The 22,599-nt window shown below is 37.9% G+C and overlaps 2 protein-coding genes across 9 annotated transcripts in view; one reads left to right on the top strand and one right to left on the bottom strand.

Moving 5' to 3' along the window:
- The window catches only part of RARB (retinoic acid receptor beta), a 330,377-nt gene extending 321,244 nt beyond the window's left edge, over nucleotides 1-9,133 (top strand). For all 7 annotated transcript variants that reach the window (XM_065832337.2, XM_065832336.2, XM_071804941.1 and 4 more), the window contains 3 exons: nucleotides 3,054-3,258; nucleotides 4,579-4,737; nucleotides 7,691-9,133. In XM_065832337.2, coding sequence (XP_065688409.1) covers nucleotides 3,054-3,258; nucleotides 4,579-4,737; nucleotides 7,691-7,887 — 561 coding nt within the window. In that variant the 3' untranslated portion in view covers nucleotides 7,888-9,133. The remainder of the gene's footprint in view (nucleotides 1-3,053; nucleotides 3,259-4,578; nucleotides 4,738-7,690) is intronic.
- Nucleotides 9,134-9,174: 41 nt separating this feature from the next.
- Nucleotides 9,175-22,599, bottom strand: part of TOP2B (DNA topoisomerase II beta) — a 64,853-nt gene continuing 51,428 nt past the window's right edge. The window contains exons 24-36 of one of the 2 annotated variants that reach the window (XM_065832334.2): nucleotides 21,241-21,436; nucleotides 20,974-21,065; nucleotides 19,636-19,791; nucleotides 19,413-19,496; nucleotides 18,298-18,495; nucleotides 17,797-17,941; nucleotides 16,951-17,109; nucleotides 15,923-16,130; nucleotides 15,335-15,417; nucleotides 14,919-15,029; nucleotides 10,582-10,698; nucleotides 9,868-9,965; nucleotides 9,175-9,660 (exon numbers count right to left, since the gene is read on the bottom strand). In XM_065832334.2, the coding sequence (XP_065688406.1) occupies nucleotides 9,499-9,660; nucleotides 9,868-9,965; nucleotides 10,582-10,698; nucleotides 14,919-15,029; nucleotides 15,335-15,417; nucleotides 15,923-16,130; nucleotides 16,951-17,109; nucleotides 17,797-17,941; nucleotides 18,298-18,495; nucleotides 19,413-19,496; nucleotides 19,636-19,791; nucleotides 20,974-21,065; nucleotides 21,241-21,436 (1,809 nt within the window). In that variant the 3' untranslated portion in view covers nucleotides 9,175-9,498. The remainder of the gene's footprint in view (nucleotides 9,661-9,867; nucleotides 9,966-10,581; nucleotides 10,699-14,918; nucleotides 15,030-15,334; nucleotides 15,418-15,922; nucleotides 16,131-16,950; nucleotides 17,110-17,796; nucleotides 17,942-18,297; nucleotides 18,496-19,412; nucleotides 19,497-19,635; nucleotides 19,792-20,973; nucleotides 21,066-21,240; nucleotides 21,437-22,599) is intronic. The other variant, XM_065832335.2, reaches the window with a different exon arrangement.

Genomic DNA, 22,599 nt, shown 5'->3' with positions numbered 1-22,599 from the left:
GTAACAATTCTATGGTAGCAACAGTTTTATAAATGCAGCTTACTGGATGGTTTTGGTTTTGTGCAACCTGTGGGGTTTTTGCTTTGCGATTTGTAACTGGCTTATATGAACCCCAGGTGCTTAAAGATATAAATATTCCTTAAAACAAAGGGTCCTTTAGTCGTGGGCAAGAACCTTATTTATGGCTGCAAGTGGCATTTAAGAGCAGAGTGACAAGTGAAATACTTGGCTTGGTTGCAGAATCTAAACAACACTGAGGACATTAGGAGGATGTCTTCTAGACAGTGGTTCAGTTTCAAATGGAGAAACATACTGTGATTTCTTATTTTGAAGTGTTGACATTTCCCATATGTTCTTCAGTGAATATGAGCTTGGAATCAGCTTCATTTTGACACTGGAAGTTTGCCCAAGAAAGGTTTAGCAGTGAAATCAGCAATATCCATGGTGTTCCGCAGATCTTGCTGAAGGACACAAATTAAATAAAAACAAAAAAAATTCAAATGATCTGTCTCAGAGTTTAATAGCAGTGTGTTGTGGGAGAATGTCAGAGGAATGCAGGAGCAACCTGAGCCCTGACGGCTGCAGTCAAGCTGAGCGCTTTGCAGAAAACACGCAGTTGAGCTTCATCTGTGCCCGTGCCCAGCAGAGCCCCCGCGGGCTCCTCCAGTTCACGGCTGGTGCAGCACTGAGGTACGAAGCCTCAAGTCGTCTGCCTTGTGCAAAAAGCCGTCCCAGTTGCTGCCTAAGCCTGGAAGTAGCTAAACTCCATGGGACCTTTATGTTTTAATTATAAATCTTGCAAGGCTGCTGGAAGTCTCCTTCTGTGCACGCCCACAGGGACTCTGGGTTGAGTAACCTAACCCCAAATTCATTCGGCCTCCACATGGTTTGGGATAACTGCCCCAGGGCACCCCAGACCCTCTGGGCTGGGAATCTCTGTGCAACGTGGCACAGCCTGCAGGAAACACCACGGCGTCACCCAATTTAGCTCCAAGTCCTGCTCTGCTAATTTGTTGGGTTGAGAGTCCTGAGGGTCTGGAGGGAAGAACTCTCATTGCTAAGGCTCAGCAATTAAAATAGCACCGGATTAAAAAGGGATGCATTTCTCCCCAGCTGAGCTAAGGGAAAATCACTTAAGCACCGCTTAAGAAGTACAGAGCCTCGTTCCTCTGATAGTTGGATACCTCGTCATTGCAGCTGCTGTCTGTGCAGACTTGAGACGGGAGGAGTTGCACTCCAGACTGTCTTGCATATCATTAGAGAAGGAAACCAAGTGGCTCTTGGGTTTCTCAATAAATATGCAAAGTTTTCAAACCTTGGTTTTTTTGAAAACAACAAACTCTGCACGTTTTTCTCCTTTCTGTACAGTCCTTTAAATTGTGTTAAAGAATGACCAATAGCAAACTTTAGGGGACAGAAATGCCTGTGGTTACTGGCAGTGCAAAGTATGGTAAACATGCTGTCTCTTGCTGACAGGGTGCCATGCTTTATAATGTTGATTTCTGCTAATAATGATAAAATACACTTTGGCTGTTACACAAAACCTTTGGGGTTACTAGCAGCCTTTTAAGATCACTTACATTAGTGGGGAATTGGTGGTCAGTGAAGAACTTGAGTGCTGTACTTTTGTATTTGTGTCTGTCTTGGTCATTGATTCAATTACTTTCAAGAGCTTACTCTAATTTAGGGGTAGGAGAACAATGTGAAACATGCCTGTCCAACCACATAGAGTCTCAGCGCTTCAATGTATACCCACAATGTGAGATAAGATTATTGCCGAGATAGAAAATAGTTGAAGAACCTTCTGCAGAAATACACCCTATTAAGTCTCTAACGAAGGAATTTAAGAAGAGAAATTAAAAATTCCTTGTAGGTCTCTTACATGCCATGTCCTCCTCGTTCTCCTTCCTGCGTATTTGGAGCAGTGTTGCCAGGGAAGGATGAAAGTGGGAGAACCAAGCCCAGGCTGGTCAGCTGCCAAGTGTTGGGGCCTCTGACTCAGAGCTTCGGCAGCTATAGGAATAATTAAAATTCTCCCTGTGCTCGCTTACATTCATGTAAATCTTTTTTTGTTTGTTTGTTTGAATCTTTAATACAAAATAGGATGTCTGTGTGGGAAATAAATACAGTCAAGCCCTGAAAAAATATGGCTCGGCTAATCAGCTAGACCTCTGCAAGGTTTGGTTTTATTTTAGTTTAGGGATAGGCCTTCTCCCACCTCTGATTATTTTAAACATTAAACAGAAATATTTCAAGATGATGGACATCTCTTTTATTTGATCCTTACGGCAGTGTTCATTCATAGCAGCTGTACAAATGAGCCTGTGCGGTGCGGAGTCTGTGGTGGGACAGATGCTGGCTTTGCTCTGAGAGGTGGCAGCGCTCACACACGCGCCCCCCAGCCGTGCTCACTAACGGAGTGCAGAGCATCCTCAGCGTTCTGCTCAGCATTTTGCGTTCCTCCGTGTCCAGAGGCGTGAATCCCCATCCTCCCCTCAAACGCTCTTTCACCTGGGATCTTTCACCAAAGGCACAAGCCAGAGAAGCACTGTCGTGCAAAATTGATCCCCAGAATCAAGGAAATACTTGTGCGTGTGTGCTTGAAGAGGTGAGAAATTTCTGTGATCTTGCTGGATCAGACCAGCAGTGCAGTAGCGTTTTGTAGTTAGGTGCGTGTAGGAGCAGTTTATGTGAAAGTTATGGTGGTGTTGACAACCTGAGTGGTGAGATTTGCATCCAAGTTTTGTTTATTTCATAACTCAGGGGAAAACTTCTGTTATTTGTGTTATAAAAAAATACCCACAGTCAATCGAGTGTATTTATGTTGTACCAGAGAAATTTTGTGCTACTTGAAGCAAACATAGTTTGATTTTGGATTGTTTTGACGTGACTCTCTGTACTGCAGTTCTGTGGTCATTTGCCACATCGAGAAAACGCAACAAACCTCTCATGGATCGAATATTTGAATATCACATTCCTCTGATTTCTTTTTTATGGTTTTTGTTTTGTTTTGTTTTGGTTTTGTTTTTTTTTCCTCCCTTGTCTGTCTACAGATCCTTAGAATTTGCACAAGATACACACCAGAACAAGACACCATGACGTTTTCAGATGGCCTTACCCTGAACAGAACTCAGATGCACAACGCCGGCTTTGGCCCGCTGACCGATCTCGTGTTCACGTTTGCCAACCAGCTCCTGCCTTTGGAGATGGATGATACAGAGACGGGTCTCCTTAGTGCCATCTGCCTCATCTGTGGAGGTACCGCACAGCACCAGCTCAGATGTGCTCAAAAAGGACAAGACACGATAAAATCTTAATTTACGTTTTACTTGTCTTGCTCTCTTGTACTAAAACATATCTGTAAAATATATATGCGCAATATTATTATATATGATATAAAACAACACTAAAGGTTTGTTTCCTGCTGGTGATAGGTATCAGGTTTATTATTGATAAGCTTTAAACTTAATTGTATCATTCTGTCAAGCAACCAATCCTGGTATTTGCCTGACAAAGGACTACAGGACATAGCCTGCTGCACTTTTTGTAAGTGGGATATGGGTACCTGTGTGAATTACCTTTGTTATGGCCATTATGCAGCTTTAACTCATAAATATAATTGCATGCACGTGCCTGTAGTTACATTCACACAGAAGTCATTGGTGATAACTCTCGTTAGAAAAAAAAATAGATTATACTTCAAAATCAGCATCGTGGCACTGATGACGTGATTTGGGGGAGGACTGATTACAACTTCAAAGGGACATTTTTCAAGTAAAATGGTGGTTTTAAAATACAAAAAGCAAAGTCTCAGACCCTTTCCAAAATCCTCTGTAAATTTCTGCTATTTTAATAACCTCCTTTTCAAAATCTGAACTATCAGTAGAAACACACCTTGTTTAGTCGGGCCATTTTGTCGAAATACAAACCGGGTGCTATTCAAGAATGTTTGAGAAACAAGAGTCAGTCTTTGTTGACAATAGCCCTTTAGTGCAAAATCATTCTGATTTTATGTGCCTCTAACCACAGCCCATCAAAAGCATTGATGGGTTCTCAGATGTCACTAATATGTGATCGGGATGGGTGACGTTTTTTGTCACTCAAGCTAGCACTGCCATCTGCTGATACCCAATGGTAACTCACTTTATTTTAATAGCAATACGAAAAATTAGCTGTAATCTCTTTATATACTGAGGTGTCTTATCAATGACACATACAAAAGTAATTCTGAAATATTGTTCGCAGCGGGGTATTTTCCCCTTGGAGAGGGAGGCACAAGAGCAAACTGGTGATTCTGGACCACTTACTTAAATGACAAACCTTGCCAATCACCAAGGAAAACTGAGTCTAAATTTCAAAGTCATGGTTTGTCCTCTTCCCATGGAATACTCACTACAGAGTGTGGGTCAGAAGTGGAAAAAAAGATGAAATTAATCGAGTTGTAATCGAGAACATGGAGGAGCTTCTGTGATTTGGAGTTTGTGAAAAGTGTATATATACACATACATACATATATATATATATATATATATATATATATATTTAAAATCATATGAGTGATATGGTCCTTCTCTACAGATCGCCAGGACCTTGAAGAACCAACAAAAGTGGATAAGCTTCAGGAACCATTGCTTGAAGCACTGAAAATTTATATCCGAAAGAGACGACCCAACAAGCCTCATATGTTCCCAAAGATCTTAATGAAAATCACAGATCTTCGTAGCATCAGTGCAAAAGGTACAGCGTCTCCCCATAACTCAGCAATAGTGTCAGTGTCGTGTTTCAGAGGAAAGTGGCCCAGATACCTGGGTTGTTCTTTTTTTACTATATTTCATAAAGGCCCTTGTGACCTTTCTCTTCCCTTCTTTATGGAGCTCCTACGTTTAAATTTATTCTACTTTAAGCATACATGGTGCCACTTTCTTCATGCATCTTACAGTGCAAATGATGTCTGAGGTATAAGCGGGTTAGCAAATCGTTAGCATGAACTCTTTGTTAGTCATTTTAAGACAAGATAAAACCCAAAATTCAACCCTTGTTAATGCTTACAAGGGGGTCCAGGTCAACATGTACTTTGTGTCACATGGCTTTCAAAAACAGTGTCTGTTTATAGACAGCAGAAAACACTTATTAACCCAAAATTCTTCTAACCTGCCTGTGGTTGATAAGCAAGCACATAGGTACAGGTACCTATGTAGCTATAGACTGGATTTATGCTTTTGAAAAAATTACTAATTTCATTTGACGTGGTATTTGAGCAGACTTCAAGGAAAAAAAAAAAACTAGCAGTTAAATTGCTGAAGTAAATACACTTGATTTACATTAAAACCTGAACTGTTACACCTTAAACAATATATATCTAAAAGGTAAAAGGTCAAGCTGTAGTTGTGTTTATTTTAAAAAGTGAATAATTCAATTGGAGGTTAGTACCAAAAGAGTACCTGGAGGAAGCAAAAGTATCCTAAAAAAGGAACCACATACCCAGTTATCTAAAGCTTGCCATTTACCCAAAGGAAAGCAAGTTCCATCCGACTGAACCTACAAAATAAACTCAGAGCACTACCAAGCTCTAAAAATATTTAGGGAAGTCCTTTCATTCTACTGTTCTTGCTTGTGGTAAATCTATTTCCACATTCCTGCCTCTTTGCTGGAGCTTTCCAGCTCCTTAAGAACACAGCTCTGTGTCTTTATGTGCAGTGCACAAGAAAGGATTCTTCTTTCCATTCTGACATAAGTATTTAACTATATCAATGCTTTATGATAGAACTAAATTGTACCAAAAGACTGGTGATGTTTTGGAGGGGTGGGTGTGTCTCGAGTTTCATTTGAAAAGATGTACATTAGGAGATAATGACTTTGGTGGTACATGATCCCTGAAAGCAATTACCAAAGCAAGCATGAACTGAAAAGATTGAGAACATCTCCTTACACTAGAGTTCCTTGTAGAACTACGTTCTTCTGTGGCATTGTCACAAAAGAATTAAGTATTCATGGGACAGAAGAAAGAGACTGTCTCTGGAGTTCTCTTATTCCAGTATTCAAGTGGAAGTTTGGGCTCTTCTCCCCAGTAGCAAGTGATAGAACAAGAGGAGATGGCCTCAAGTTGCGCCAGGGGAGGTTTAGATTGGAGATTAGGAAAAAATTCTTCACAGAAAGGGTTGTCAGGCATTGGAACAGGCTGCCCAGGGAAGTGGTGGAGTCACCATCCCTGGAGGTGTTTAAAAGGTGTTTAGGACGAGGTTCTTAAGAACATGGTTTAGTGCCAAAGTTAGGTTACGGTGGGACTCGATGATCTTGAGGGTGTCTTCCAACTTAAATGTTTCTATGATTCTTTGATTCTAAGACCTGAAAAATTACTGTGGGTCTACGTGGGAATAATGGCACAAACATTTGGTACTGCACCTGGCCTACTCCGTAGCAGTAGAAAGCAGACATTTAATGTGGCCAAATTCAGTTCATCAGCACTGCTCGGACTACCAATATTTTTCAGCATAATTCTGCAGCAATTTCTTTCAAGTCATAGTGCTTGCCCCTTTGCTCCTAACAGTTATTTAAGAGGCTTTTTAATCGACACTCACTTGGAATCTATAGATGATTTTTGGAGCTTCTCAGCGAAGGCAGGAACATAAGCGCTCCCTCTGCTCTGGGCTTAGCTCTGTGACTGACAGCTCATGCTCTCCAGCATGCGTGTTGCCGCTGAATATATCCAAAGTTCTCTCTGCTGGAATGTCTCTTCAGCAACCTGACTGTTTTCTTGTTGATTTTGTTGGCTCTTCTTGCCTGCCTTCACTTTTAAACAGCACAGACGCCTATTCCATTAGACTCAAATTTTAAGATGATCAGGAATCCTATTGAATGTTTTAGACCAGATATTTGAATGCTGAGGTTTATGGCTATAAATTGCTGGACAACCAAGTAAGAAAAATCTTTTTCCCATCAGCAGCAAATCTATAACGTACATTCATGCCTTAGTGTGGAACAGAATCTTTACCATATATCCAAAACACTCCTCTTTATGGTCTTTACCACTCAGTAGTTGAATGTTTATTAACTTATTTTCAGTAAGTTGTTTTTCCTTGAGTCAGATGTAAACAGTATTAAAGTTTCTGTGTACTTTTGTGGTTAAAAAAAGTATCCTTTTGCCTGAATTTGTTCTTTTATAAAACAATGGTTTGTTAAATTCCGATTCTTATTTCAGTTTTCTATATGGGAAGGAAATGTTCTGACTTACATTGCTGTAGTTCTCTTACAGGATTTGAATAATCTATTTAACACAAAACAGTCAGAATTTTTGTCATTCTGTTGTCTTTGCAGATCCAGTAGAGATTAAAAACTGTGAAGTATGTTCCAATTTAGAAATCTGTCTCTGTGACCACAGTTTAATTCAGTTTTTCAGTATAATTTAATGATATTTTGGTTTCCTCTATGAAAAGAAGCAGTTGATCCAATTTACCTGTATTGTAATATCAGTTGCTATGTCGTAATTTTAAATTAATTTGTTAAGGAGTCTTCACCTAACTCCTTTTTCTTGTAATGAAGTCATTCACTTATGTAATTTTGTATGCAAGAAGTATAGGGGACACCAAATCCATTAAAATAACATACTCTGAAATTGCTACTGATGATGCAAGGAAAAAGGAAATTGTATGAATCGTCCTAACAGGAAGGGCTTTTTGTTCTCTTTTTAAAGGTGCAGAACGTGTCATTACATTGAAAATGGAAATTCCTGGATCCATGCCACCTCTTATTCAGGAAATGCTGGAGAACTCTGAAGGACACGAACCACTGACCCCAACCTCAAATGGAAATACTGCAGAACACAGTCCCAGTATCTCCCCCAGTTCAGTGGATAACAGCACTGTCAGTCAGTCCCCTCTGGTGCAATAAGACATTTTCCAGCCACTTCAGACATTCCTAATACCTTATGTACAGGGATGAAAAGCAAGAGAAACATTTTTACTGCTGCTTAGTTTCTGGACTTAATATATATCTATATATGTATATATATATAGATAAAAACTCAACAAGGACCAAGGAATTTTCATATGTATCGATATATACTCCTTGCTGTTTAAACTCTTAAAACTAGAAAAATGCAAACTTTTGAAACTCTAAATCAGCCATTTCATGCAAAAAAAAATAATAGTTAAGCTTCTGTTTTCTCCTCTGAACATTCAAGATTGCATGGTGACACGACAGATCTCAAACTTCAAATTCTGGTTGCATTCCTGATGACTTTGTACATACAAATGTATGGCTGTACTTTCTATACTGGATGTTTGGTGCTTTCCTTTTGTCTCTCATACCTAAAATGATCAAGACACCAACCATGTGAAATGGACTCCTGTGCACATCCAGAAAAGGAAGTTTAAAGGACTGTCTGATTTAGTTTAATATGAAAACGTGTCTTTGATGCCCTCAGTTTGCATCTCCTTCCTTGTAAAAAGTATACAAAAATTCACTGCACTAGCAGAAGAGACAACAGTATCGGCATTAGCTGCCAGGTCAGTTATTCAGATGTCATTTGTTCCACTGTTAATGTCACTTTAAAATTTAAAGATGTGGTTTCTTACCTGGCTGGTGACCTAGCTACACAATTAGCTACTACAGTTCTTCAGTAATGATGATAGCCTCCAAGGCAGAAACACTTTTCAGTGTTACCATGGATTTGTTTACTTGTTCACAAGCTGTTAGGGAAACTTCATGGGATGAGAACCAGATGACTCATTTACAGCTTTTGAACTGGCAGCGAGTCGAGGGTGTTTCCTAGAGAATCGACTGCCAGGAATTCACTGGGTTATCCAGCCTTCCAGGTGCCAGGGAAGTACAGCTCGGACTTCCAGAAACAGGAGGAGAGAATCTGCCTTCTTGGCCTTGTTAAATCACCATGAAGCAGAGTGAAAACTGTGGTAGAATGGTTAACAGATTTAAAGTGTCAGTTTCTTAGGTTTCATTTAAAGCACTAGTGTTTTGTTTTTTTTTTTTTTATATATTCTAGCAAGTCTGTGATGTACTTTCACTGGCTCTGTTTGTACATTGAGATTGTTTAACAATGCTTTCTATGTTCATATACTGTTTACCTTTTTCCATGGAGTCTCCTGGCAAAGAATAAAATATATTTATTTTAAAAAAACCCCTGTGTAGGAGTAGTCCGAATTTTACACATACACACAGTAGTTTTCCATTTTTTAATGTTTAAACTTCATTTCAAAAAGCAGGTTTCCTGTTTGCAACCATGACAATTAAAATGTGCTTTAGCACAGCTGTCTAGAACATCTCTACAAGCCAGTCAGACAAATACATGACATTTCAATGAGTAAAAAAGAGCATAAAACTGTAGGTGTAAGAACAAAATGTTAAAATGCCTACACACAATAATAAAAACCATCAATTACATTATCACATAAAATAAGTCAAATGTACAAAAGTTTGCGACAGAAGGGACAAAAGGACAACACAAGATATTTGTTGGAAAACATTTGCGTGCTCTTTGGGCACTTAATTAAACATATCAAAATCATCATCTTCATCAGACTCTGCAAAATATTTAACTTCTTTTCTAGCCCGACCTGTCCGTGGCTTTGGGGCAGTTTCGGAGGCAAAGCCTGGCTGAAAGATTTCCACGTCAGAGTCCTGGTCAAAAGCAGCCTTCTTGGATTTCTTTAGGAAAAAAAGAAGACACATCAGTTATGATGCTCTGCACATTTTCCCTTTTAACATCCAGAACTGAAGGAAACCTTCTCTAACATCTAATTTCTAACCACACCTCAACCCCCATTAACGCCCTATAATAAGAACATGTACCTTTATGTAAAATAATCCATTAGGTTCTTTTCACAAGGAGAAAAGAGAATAGATTAAACTGACCTTGCTTGGTGTTGATTTAGGTGTTTTCTTCCCAGGGTTGTATTCACCTTCATTTTCTGAGCTGGATGTTTTCCTTTTCTTTGCCCCTCTACCTTTTCCTACACAAGAGAATATGATTTCTTTTGTTTTGTTTTTGAACTCCAGAGTTCAGAAAACTGAAAAAAAATCCCTACTGACATTACTTTAGTACGTCTACATGTTACAGTTCAAATTTAGTTTACAATTCAAGCTTCTTCACACCAGCAGTAAAATGAAATATATTTTATTTTCTCAGTTTTAAATCTTTTATGCTTCTTTGAAAATTACCGCTCACCCTAACTATTCAACCTAGCAGTTCAAGGCAGGGACAAACTTCATTAGATCAATGACTTCTAGACTTCTGAAGTACTACAAGTCCTCGGTCACCTTCTGTACTGATTACACAGCATTAATTCACCTTTACCATTTAGTAAATTTACTATCACCCTCAACTATCAACAACACTGAAGGTCAGATAAAAAGTTTGCATATTAGTTGTCAACAAAATTCAGTATGCTATATTTGTCACAGAGAAGGCTCATAGCTGAGTAAGCTACTAGTGATTAATTTACTAATAAATCAACAAAGATCTAATTGTAGAGACGCTAGTTCTGCTTCCTCATAAAAATGATTGTGAGCCTGTGTTACAGAGAGCACAGACATGAGTGTTGAGCAGCACAGCACCAAAACGCTTACCTTTGGGTGCTGCCGTCTTCTTTGGAATGCCAAATTCTGAATCCGAGTCAGAGTTTACAGTTTCCACCTTCTTGGCCTTGGGAGCTCGTTTAGGTTTAGGGGGCACATCTAGTTTTGCTGTTAGAAGTTAGAGATATATACTAAATTTGTTAAATTCGCATATTGGTTAGATTTTATTAGATAGTCCAGTTACAGCATAAATGGCAGATATTAAAACAAGATGAGAGGTTTCTGCACTTGGGGGAAACGTAATTCAGCATTTATGCTAAAACTGTATAGAATAAACAGGAGGATTCCTTTATCATACTTTGAGATGCATCAGTGCATTCAGTAAGTTCAGTGTTTGTGATTAAATAACTTTTTCATCTCTTTGATCACAAAGCAGGTTACCAGTAACTAAAGCAGCCACAGAAATTCTCCAAGTTGGATACTTTAAACACGTTTACAGACATGACAGCATTCACAGACACAGCTTGCTGCTTGGGACATTATTGCCTTCACAGTGGTTCAGCGGCAGGGGTTTGAGAGACAGTGTATCAACTGCAACACTGTTCTCTGTCAATCACCTCTGTGAAAAAGGAACTTCGGAAAAAGCAGAAAGGGCAGGAAGGGGACAGATCTGTGGGTTTCTTACAGAACCAGTTACTTATGTGCAACTGCTCTTGCCATCTTTAAAAGACGGTCCTTGGTACATTCACAGAACGGGTGACAAGGCATAGAATCACAGACTCATTTAGGTTGAAAAACCCTTAAGATCATCAGATAATGTCTTCTGAACAGTTACAGATGAGTCAGTCTTTTGCAGAACTCTCAGATACTGACCTACACACTATCAGCCACGAACACCTTAAAGATAATAAAGGGCCTGTAAAAACACTCCAGATACCAGGAATGTGGACATGTGTGGAACCCGGGCTTTCATTTATAGTATCACTAGGGGAATGTGTTCAGACAAGAGAGGGTCTCCACAAACATTTCTGTCTATGATGCCTTCAGCTGCTACCCACTGGAGAGTCACTGCACAAAGACAGTCGTGTCTTCCCAGCTTTTTGTGATAATACTTACTGGGTAGTCCAAGTAGCAGGTCCTGACAACACAAAAATTAAAGCCGGCTTTGGCATCACGGATGGGAAAAAATGGTGTTAGCTATGGCAGCATTTCAGATAAGACTTTGGGGGTGAAGCAACGCTTCGGATGGAAGTCAGAAGCCATATTTGAAAGCAACTTGAAATAGGTCTCTCTAGGTTTCTCAACTGAGGAACACCAGCTGTATTACCATAAAGTAAAACCAAGTAAGCCACAAAGACCTGCCAGTAAGCCTGGAAAAAGTAATACAGCAACTGAAAGCAAAAGAATGCTTTCTAGAAGCATCACCAAAAGTAAGTAGCTAGTTACCAGTAAAGGAGGAGGCAGTGTTAGTTGAAGGTACATGATCTTTAGGTCCCATAAGGCAATGAAGTCCTTCATAGAGGAAACAGTTTTACCAGTGTAAGAAACATAGACAAGGGGGCAGAGAACAGAAACATTCACAAGTTTCATCAATTTGAAGATGGCAAGCAGAAATTGTGATCAAGAGAATCTTAGTACAAAGGATCCATTTTAGATGGAGGTGACATTCAACATCAGGAGCTGAGATTCAGATGTCCTCCTACAGCACTGTGTATGTTTTGGCCAGGTATTCGTGCCTTGCACCGTTCCTCATGCTGTCAGTGTGAAATTTGTGTGTCAGACACAAGCCGAGTACACTGCCTTGACAAGTATTACCCAGCATATGTACCATGAGATGTAACTATCTTCAGCTTGCCCCGAGTCCTCGAGTTTGCTAACCGATGTTAGAAAAGGGGTGACTTCTCACTGAGAAACAAGGAATTAGGGAGAAGGAAACTGGGGAATGAAAGAGAGGTATGACATGCTGCCACAAACACCGTACTTGTTCTTTCCTTGAAAGAGAACCTGTCATCACTAGTCAAGTCCTGTGAAGTCTGCCTGCAGAATACCAAGTCCAAAGGACAGTAGACATCTTACACATTGTACACAGGCTCTCAAGAAGCCCAAGTTTTTGGTAGAAAGTCCAGGAGTGGTATCAGTCCTACAGCTGATGTGAAGGGTATATCTCACTGCTAAAATCTCAACAGCCGGCTGGGCTATTCAAGGTGAGCAGCTGCTTATAATCAAAGGCTAAGACCGCTTTTTAGATTCCCCCTAGCCTTACTATAAAGTATCAGAAACACAGACCTCTCAAACAGTGCACGGAAAGCAGGTTCAGCCATCTCTTGATCCTCTGTAGTGAACACTAGAGGTCAAGAGATTTCATCTCAAATTGATCAAACTCTGAAAAGAAGCCGAACACACACCTATTCCTTTATTTCTTCTCATTGAGAAGGGGATGCAGCTGTACAGATAGCAAGGCACAACAAATAGTTCTTCGGTTTCAGCTTTCTAGCCTTAAAAATCCAAGCTCTGAAGTCACAGAAAGTCAAACAACTCCAGAACAATTGTTTCAGCCACACAATAGACATTCCCAGCGTGAGGGGAAGTGGACGGAATATTACAATACCTGAAAACGGGTTTTGAAGTGGCTGCTGATACAGGGCATGAATATTAGAATCAAGGAGACAACTAAAATGGTACCAGATGATCAACACACTAAGCAAGTTATGTTATCACTGTCCTATGAAACTGTGATCATGTCTAATCTGGGCAAAGAAGAGGAGAGAGAAACTGGTGAAAGCAACCTGTCCTATTGTCATGCACTGAGAGGGAGACTGTAAGGTTATTCTTGAAGGCAAAAATTAAACTTCTGCTTGAAAGTGACCCTGTTCATACCTATTCGGTGAGTGCAAAGGTTAATTAGAAACTCAGAAACAGATCACAGCTATATTTTAAGGTTTCACATTAGGTTAATAACAGGTCACATCCAGGCCTTCAAAAAACAGAGAAGGAGAAAGAGATTGAATGTTTAATTGCATGCATGTCTAGCTACTGCATACACAGTTCTCTCCTGTACTTACAGCCGCATAGAAGTTTAGCATAAAAGGCTATTCTATTAGAGATCAGCTATTTCTGAAAACAATCTTCATTTACTGTATTAGAGAACTTCACTAGCTGAAAGTGTTTGAGAAGCATTCAGAGAACCGTTGATCCAAAGAGTCTACAAATTAGATTAGACACAATGCAGCAAGAAAGAGATTAGAAATACGGAAGCAATGGGGGAGAGGATAAAAAGATGCTGCAATTCACTGATAACAAAAGATTACTTTTTCTCATCTTTAAGAGAGTAAGTTAAGTATTGTAACTGGCTGCTTTCTTGCAGATTTCCTTGAGATATCTTTTGGGGGAAGAATTAACACAGTAAGTTCAGCTGCAAGTTGATCAAAAGAAGTTTTAAAAAACAAAGGCCACAGTATCACAGGGAAAAAAATGCTTTTGGGGGGACAGAAGATTGAATAGCAAGGAAAAAAAAAAAAAAAAAGGAAGAAAGGCAAATATCTGAAAATAACAAAATCACCAGTCTATCATGTCTTAAGATCTGTATTTTATAACCTATTTAAATTACTGTTAGGTAAGAAAAAACATTATTTTTCACCATTAATTATGGCAAGTGTCATGCATAATTTTTAAAACATATCTAGAAACAAGTGCAAGTCTTTCTCTTAAAAGCAGCACTAACAACTGATAAGTTAATATTCTCCAAGGTAAAGCAAAAACCCCTTATTCCTGCAAAGACCCAAGCACAATGACAGAAACAAATCCAAATAATAAACACACTCTTCTTGGAATTGTCCTTAACTCCACAGTGTAAAATCCTGTAAGATAAGAATTCTCAAGACCTGACTAATAATTGAACTAATGTATAGCTAAGTTTGAGGAGAGCCTTTCATCCTCTGTTTCAGAAGAAAAACAACTGTGCCAAGAGGAACTTACTGTGGTAGCCTACTTAGGACATAAGTATTTCTTGGCGATTCCTCCTTTGCACTTGCTCTCATTGCTTTTAAAGTAAATAAGTTAGACCCATTATAGAAGACCGTCTTCAACCCCAAGGTCACAATGTTTCACTTATTCCCTGAGAGTAAAACCCCCCCATTATCTAAACTCATCAAAGGCTGAATAGCAACTCCGTACATGGAAAGTATTAAGTTTTTGACACTACAATAGCCAGTGCAAAGGAAGAAATTAATATCATTAAGGAGGTGGAAGAAGTTCACACCCCACGGTGAATTTCGCGAAGTTTAAGATAAATGAATGCAGTGTTCCCACTCTGAAGATGTGAACAGACGATGCAAAGGTGAAAGAGATGAGATTTAAACAAATGGATTTGCTTACAGGACAATACGTACCCTTTTTAGCAGCTACGGTTTTACTTGGAATTTTCTCTGTTTGTTTCGGGGCAAAAGATGATGAGAAAACAGGAGCAGAATCCTCTTCATCACTGTCCAATTTTGTTGTATCTATGAACACAGAGTAAGAGTTGTTCACTGCATATTGTAAATCACCAATATTAATTACAATCAAAATTAAACTCAAAAAGTGCTTCTGATACTACAGGTAGGCTATGGATGTACTGTGACTTTCTTATCTATGACACAAGCTTTGTTCCTCCAAGGATCAGAACCTCCTTCCTCTCTCCCCTTTACAAATCTGGACATCTTTCTTCTATAACTACTGTGTGAAGTTTGTGTATGCCACATAAACTCCCTAATATATTCCTTAACAGTTGCTGTAAGACTAAATAGATCAGTGAAAACGTGCTCACCATCATCTGTCTTCTGAGAGTAAGATGGAAAAGAGAAGATGTTCCCAAAATCTTGATTTTTCTTGTCTTGAGATGTTTTCCTGCTTCCAAACAGGAAAAAGAAATTCTATTAGTTGCATTAACTACACACTGAAGTATATAGACATAATATCCATATGAGATTAAATTCCCATTTTAGCACTACAAAGCATTTCTAGTATTTTTGTATTTAATTGCAGCAGTCAACCCCCTAAAAATCTCCATTCAGTCATGAACTTCAGGCATTTAGAATTGACAGAATTATATTTTTATTAATAGTTCTGTATACCAGACTGGTACAAGATGAAGAACGGAGAATCTTACAAAATGCAGTTTAACAGATGACATTACTGATAGTGTATGATAATTTGGTAAGTCACGTTTGCCTCTGCTTCAGTCAGTTGCAAGGCTGAGGTAATCTATGCCTTAATTCCCCTCCCAAAATGTATACTTTTTATTTTACATGTATATGTAGAGTAACAACAGGCTGACGTTTCTCAGTTTTGTTCAGAGACTCCTGCATTCAAAAAAATTACTAATAAAGAAATGCTGCTGAGTTACAGGACTTACTCTGGAGACGGTTTTGATTTGGCTGGGGAGAAGTCATATTCATCTTTTTCTAAACTGTCTGAGGGAACAAACTCATCCTCTCTGTCATTTGTAACTGGAGAGGCTTTTACTTTGAGCTCATCCAAATCATTATTATTGTTGGCATCATCATCATCATCGGCATCATCTTCTTCTTCTGAGAAGTCGAAAGTATACTTGGGCCTCTCAGCTAAAAAAAAAAGCCCACATATATACACGTTTCAAGATAGATGTTTATGTTAATACATAAATAAAGTTGAAGTCACTAAACAATCCCTGACTGAGAGTATACAAGGCAACAGACTGGGAGAAAAGAAACTTGTTTGACCCTGGAAGAATAAAGAGACAGAATTTAGAGTGCTACCAAACACCTAACACCACTTGCGGCTTGCTCAGATATCTTCAGCTAATGGCATTATGAAGACATCACTGCATAAGTACTTTCAAAGAATGAAAATCCTTCACTTAAAATCAAAGTTTTCTTGAATCAATCATTTGAACATTCTTCCTAGTGCTTGAAAAACTGATCAATAGTTTTCCAGAAGAATCTGTGTGTTTTTCTTAAACTATCAAATATTTCTCTATTTTCCAAACTTTCAGTTTCTGATATTTTTGCCTTTCATAGACTGTTCAGAATATAGTTTTCACAAATTTTTACTAGGCGTTCAGGCTTTTGGGCCTTACTGGGCAGCATAATTGCATTAATTTTTTTGTAATGGTATTATCTTGTCTATTTCTTGTATAATTCCCTAGTTTTGTGAATAATTTCTATTCTAGTGCTTAGAATAAGGAAAAAGATTCCTGGACCAAGTTACAATATCTTTCATATCAGCTCTTAAGTTCCTGGTCTTGACATTAAAGCTTTTTTTCACAGACCACACAGCAAACAAAATGTAACGCAAGGTATCTCCAGGAGGGAAAGTCCTAAAGGAAGGCTATGGTCAAAGGAAAATGTAGGTTTGTAGTTTAAACGTTCAGTCGCCATGCACAATTCACAAAAGCTTGGGTACCTGCAGCTCTCCTAAGTAGAGAGTCTCTTGGAATAATCACAGGTTCATTTTCTTCTAAATCACTTTCAGATTTGGATTCATCATCTGACCATGGGTTTCGTTTCTTCACTTTTTTTGCACCAGGTTTTGTAGATGATGGTGTTCTTCTTACCCTAGTACCTGCCACAAGTTAAAGTGTTTACTACAGTCAGGGTAAAAAATACTTTCATCTCTTCTACTTGCTTACGATGCATATATTTAGTGTAAATTTTCTTTCCTGAGTAAAAATTTAACACAATGAAATGATTTCGCACAAAACGTGCCCTGTTGCTCACAAATAAATTTGTTTTACAACTGAAAAATGTAGAAGTCCCCAATTCGAAGTTTTAGCTCCTCTGCATTCAAACTTCCATTTCTTTAAAAGTTGCTGGGGTCTTCCAGGAAAAGAACAAGCTGTTTTCCATTATTCAGGGAACATAATCAGGAACAGCTTTTGGAAAAATCCAGTTACCATGGGAAGCAGAGGATACCCTCTTGGGGGGTAACAATGCGGTCAGTGAATTCCAGGGCAAACTCAGGTCAAGCTGGGCTAATTGGCTCTGGCTCATCATGAGCTGGGTTAGAGCTGAGCTGCATGTAGACAACTCAGTCAGAACTGTGCTCAGTTAATCTATTCAGGATGTTTGATCCCTTGAATAAATAAAACCAGATCTCGCCTCAGAAGTATTTGCATAACCACTTTTTCTTTTTTAAAAAAGTTTTTTGAAACCTCATAATTAAACCTTCTCTTCGGTCTTTAGGTTTTCTTTTTGTTGCTGCCATCCTCCCCTTTATTATATATTTCTCAAAAAATAGTAAGGAACTTACCAGGCTCCTTCTTCTCTCTTTTAGGTTTAGGGGTTTTAGTTGCTGTGGCTGATGTATTCAGTGAGTCATCCCCACCACCCTCAGCTGGCACACCACCAAATTCTTCCTCAAATTCCATTTTTATTGCTATAGAATCAGTTTCACCCTAAAAACACAAAAAGAGTTGGGCAAAATAAATTAAAACTTTATATTTCAAGATTGAACTGGAACAGTTTTGTAGAAGATAATAAATGAAAGTTAAGTAGTATATTGACATTTACTGAACAGTCTTTCAAGAATTCCAAAGAAGAAATCTCAGTAAAAACACCTGAACCATAAGTAGACACAAGAGGCTTGCAAATGTAAAAGAAACTCAGTATTAAGTTCTTCGTGCATTAGGTCAGCAGAACAGTATAAACACATAATTAATGATGTCTAGTTGTTCAGATTTATGCCACCAGAGTAGAAAAATACAGTAGTTAAATCACAAATAATCTAACTACAGTAATAGTTTTGATTTACCTTTTTCTTTTTCAGTAATTTCCTGCTGGCATCAGCTTTCATGGCAGATGTAATCTGTGGAATTATTCTTCTGCCAAATGGTGAAGGCATGGTCTCTTCCAGCTGAAGTTTCTTCATCTTGGGTTTACCAACTTTCCCTTTTATTGGTTTTCCAACCATGCCAGCCAAAACATCTTCTCTTTCTTGTGCTTCTACTTTCTAATAAACAAGGGTGGGGGAGGTGAGACCACACATTCATTCTTTTTTAGTGAGGGAAGAGTAGAACATTCATTACCCTATATAGTTAAAAACTACAGTTTTATTCAAGATTAAATAAGTATGAACTTTTGGACACTGCTAAACTGAAAAATCTTTTGTCAAGTTTCTATTTCTCATGTATGTGCCTGGGTACTGATGTAACTTTTCAGTCTTTCATTGTTTAATATAAGGAACTATTTTCTAAAGTCATTTTTAAGGCACATTTTCCAGCTTTTTAATCAGCCTCTTTTCACAGTAGGGACGTATAGCTGAAATACAGATATCTGAACAGAACGCTTCCCTTTGCAGGCATACCATGAACACACAGAGAAATCAAACAAACATCTTACTTGTGTTATCCTGTGTCACCTCGAAAGATTACATCAGCCCCTTTCAGGCAGCACTAAAAGCTGAAAGGCTCAGCAAGTTATCCACCAATATGCCTTTACCTTTTCCAAAGGTACTAATGAGGCAAATTAAGAGCCCCTTGTCCAGTATTTATGGTCTACACACTTTGTTCCTACATGTACAGCTTTGCATTTGACAATACTTGGTTGCATCACAAACAATTAGATCACATAGAACTGCTATAACTATCATCAGTTATTATCCCCAGTTTTTTGTGTCATCTGAAAACAATTTTGCTTATGGTCATCTTTTAACATCACTGACTTGGAAAAAGCATTCAGTTGTATAGATGCAAGAAACAATCCCTGAGGAACACAACTAGGAACACAAATAAGCAATACTGATTTCCCACTTTCCACTATATTTGGAGGCCTATCTGCTTTTAATAAAAAAAGTGGTATTTCTATTTTTATTATTTTTTGCTTAAATTTTATTACATATTTTAGAAAGGTATGTAAAATAAAACATACTTCAAGTTCTTCAATGAAGGCTGCTAAATCTTCTTTCCAGAGATCTGAAGATGATTTCCTTTTAAGGTCATTTAGATCTCTCTCCTAAAACATTAAAGTAATACATAGAACGTAAGTTACTAAGTTACAACTAAAGAAAATACTATCAAAACTGAAGATTTGCAATTAGACTCATCAGTAATTATTATATCATTTCAGAACAAGCCTTCCACAGTGTACCAACCTTTGAATCCCTCTGCTTAATTAACTCTTCTACTTTCTCTTTTGTAAGTGACCACAGAGACATGTTTAAGATATAGTTAAAATCGGGGCCAGAAGTTGAACCAGAAGCAGAGGAAGCATCATCATTTGGGTTCTGTGGGTCCTCCTCTTCTGCTGCCTGAAATGAAATATTGACAATTAAAAGTATTAATAATCGTAGCTTTGTGTGTGAACTGTAACATCGCTCCAAAGGGCCATGGTAGAGTAGTAATATGTGCCCTCATGTATCCAATGACATGAACCTTTTCCTGGGCCTTTCCAAAAGGCGATTTGCATGTGACCTTCGATAGTTGGGTTATTTAATCATGTGATTTAAGAAAACAAATCAGAACTTGATGTTTAGCCATATGCCTTGTAATATTGGCTACAGATACTGGCACCATCCTAGTTGATTCACAGGGTTGAGACCTCTGCCTTTGGAATATTCATGTATATCGTTTCTGTAGAAATGAGAACAGTCTTTTGAATAAAAACTGCTATCAAAGCCCTGGATGTACAAACTGTGGTTTGGAAATGGATCAAAATTTCTCATAATAATAGTTTTTTTATGAAATACAACACACTGCATGGAGTTAAAATACAGTAGTTTAAAAAAAAAAAAGGGGCAAATAATCAAAACAAATGAGAAATGAAAGCAAATAGTCGAAGTAGTGGCAATGGCAAAGGGGTGTCCGACAAAAACCTGAAGCTGCTTTTGAAAGCAGTTTCATCTTCCCATAATAAAGCATGAAATTAAACTTGGACATATCTCTTTAGGAACAATACAAAAATCTTGGGTTAAAAAAAAGAAAATACAGATCGATGACAAATTTCACGCAAGTTCAAAAAGCCATAGATTTATAATATTCATATTTAATTACAGAAAACTGATAAATAAGTCATATATAAATAACTACATTTTGCAATCATATGACACATAAATAATAAGGGGAAAGTCAGTTATATGTGTGAGGCAACTAATACAGCATTCTGCATATCGGCCAGTCAGAAATCAAGTTGCCAATTTTAACTCAGGTACATTTAGAAATTCAGTCCTCTGCATTCTCATTTTCAAATCTGTATTATCTACTTTTCTTTTAAGAATTATCCACATACGATACCAATATCATGTTACAATATTTTTATACAAGTTTAATGTATTTTTAAAAATGGAAGCCAATAAGGAGTAATGAATAATCTATTTTAAGTGTTATGTGTGTTATAAATTAAGTTAGACCACTAGAAAACAAACATCTGAATAAATTAATATCATTTATAACATTAACGGCATCAAATATGTACAGAGATTTCAGATTCTTACCTTTTCCTGTGCTTCCTTCCAGGCTTTTACTGGATCAGATTCATAACCTCTCTGGACCAACATCTGAATCAAATCTCTTTTTGATCTGTTCTCTACAAGACACACACACATAAACCAGGGAGGGAGAAAGAAAGAAAAAAAAAAAAAGAAGTATGTCATGAAAATAAATGTCTTAAATGCACTACATTCTGCTATATTGAAATCAGTTCCAGACTTTGCCCCATTGTTTACCAATTCTGACTAATGTTTGAGAGAGCATTTACTCACCTATGGTAATTTTTCCTTGTATCTTCTCTAGAACGAAACGAGCTTGATTGTTAAGTTTGGTAGATTCTGCACCCAACATCCCCACAAGCCATTCCTTGCGTAAACTATAATAATGTAATCGCAAATCAAAGAACTCCTTCAAAATGTCTTGCACAGTTTCATACTTCTTCAAACATCCCATATGATCAAATAGCACCTATAAAATACATAATATACTGCTTGAGAGAGACTGCATAACTCAGACTTTGTTAACCTTTGTGTACATTTCTATTGCACATATACATGCGCCATACAAAAAGAGATATTTTGAAGACTGTGGACTCAAAGCTCACTATGGAACTACATAGCACCTACTGGGATAGATTTTATTTTTATTCACAAGTAGATTTCGGATGAGATTTATGATAAGACTTTCAAACCAGAAGACAGCTATATTGAGAAATATGCCTGAACTCAGTGGAATGACTAATTTTATCAGAATATTAAAGCACTAGTTCAGCAGCATCTAATGATTCACAACTACTTTAAGTAACAGCTGAAAAGCATGTTTAATAATCGTGCAGCTCAGCTGTGAAATCTGCCACTTTTCAGCTGTGAAAACTGCCATCCTTCAGGTTCAAGCACAAACGAAGAAATCATTTTTACATCACAGGTGGAATCAATCCTGCCTGACTTCTGACATCTCCAGTTTAGACATTTATCAGTGCACCAGTCACCCTAAGCCCCTTTAGAAGGCTAAAGTAACTGTTTGGGAGTTGAGTAAATCAGCTCACGTAACTTTTGAAGATACTTACACTAGGGCAGACTAATTCCTACACATACTATACACAGCCTTTCCTATTTATTTCAGCAGGCAGAAAACACAGGATTAAGCTGGAAAACATCTTGCAATCTGTTACACATTAATTTGAAGATAAATTCTCACAGCAGTTCATACGGTTGTTTAAACCTGTGAGAAATACCTTGATTTGGTATATTTGCTTTTCAATCACAATCTACAAAATGGGTTGAGCAAGGCCTTTTTCCTCTTCCAATTCTATAGTCTTTAGTTTATTTTTAACCTATTTTCATATAACTTTTGATTTATACAATAATAGCAGCAATAGTAAAGGTATTTTTGCTTTGTGAGAATAGTGGAAAGTAATTATCTGCCATAAAAAAAAACAGAACTCCATTTTTTTCAGTCTTTATGAAGACAGGTTGTTTGAAATATTCTGTCAGAAATTATCTTACAATTCAAATCCCTCTCGTAATAGCCAGGCATGTATTTACTCACATTCTTACTCCCATCTTGCTACAAGTAGAATAAACCATATGTGTAATTTACATCACCCTTATGTCTTCAGCAGCTTAAAGGTA

Source organism: Patagioenas fasciata, chromosome 2 (assembly GCF_037038585.1).
Source record: "Patagioenas fasciata isolate bPatFas1 chromosome 2, bPatFas1.hap1, whole genome shotgun sequence".
Lineage (NCBI taxonomy): Eukaryota > Metazoa > Chordata > Aves > Columbiformes > Columbidae > Patagioenas > Patagioenas fasciata.
Note: the sequence above shows the minus strand (reverse complement) of the source record. Positions and strands in the feature narration are given on the sequence as shown.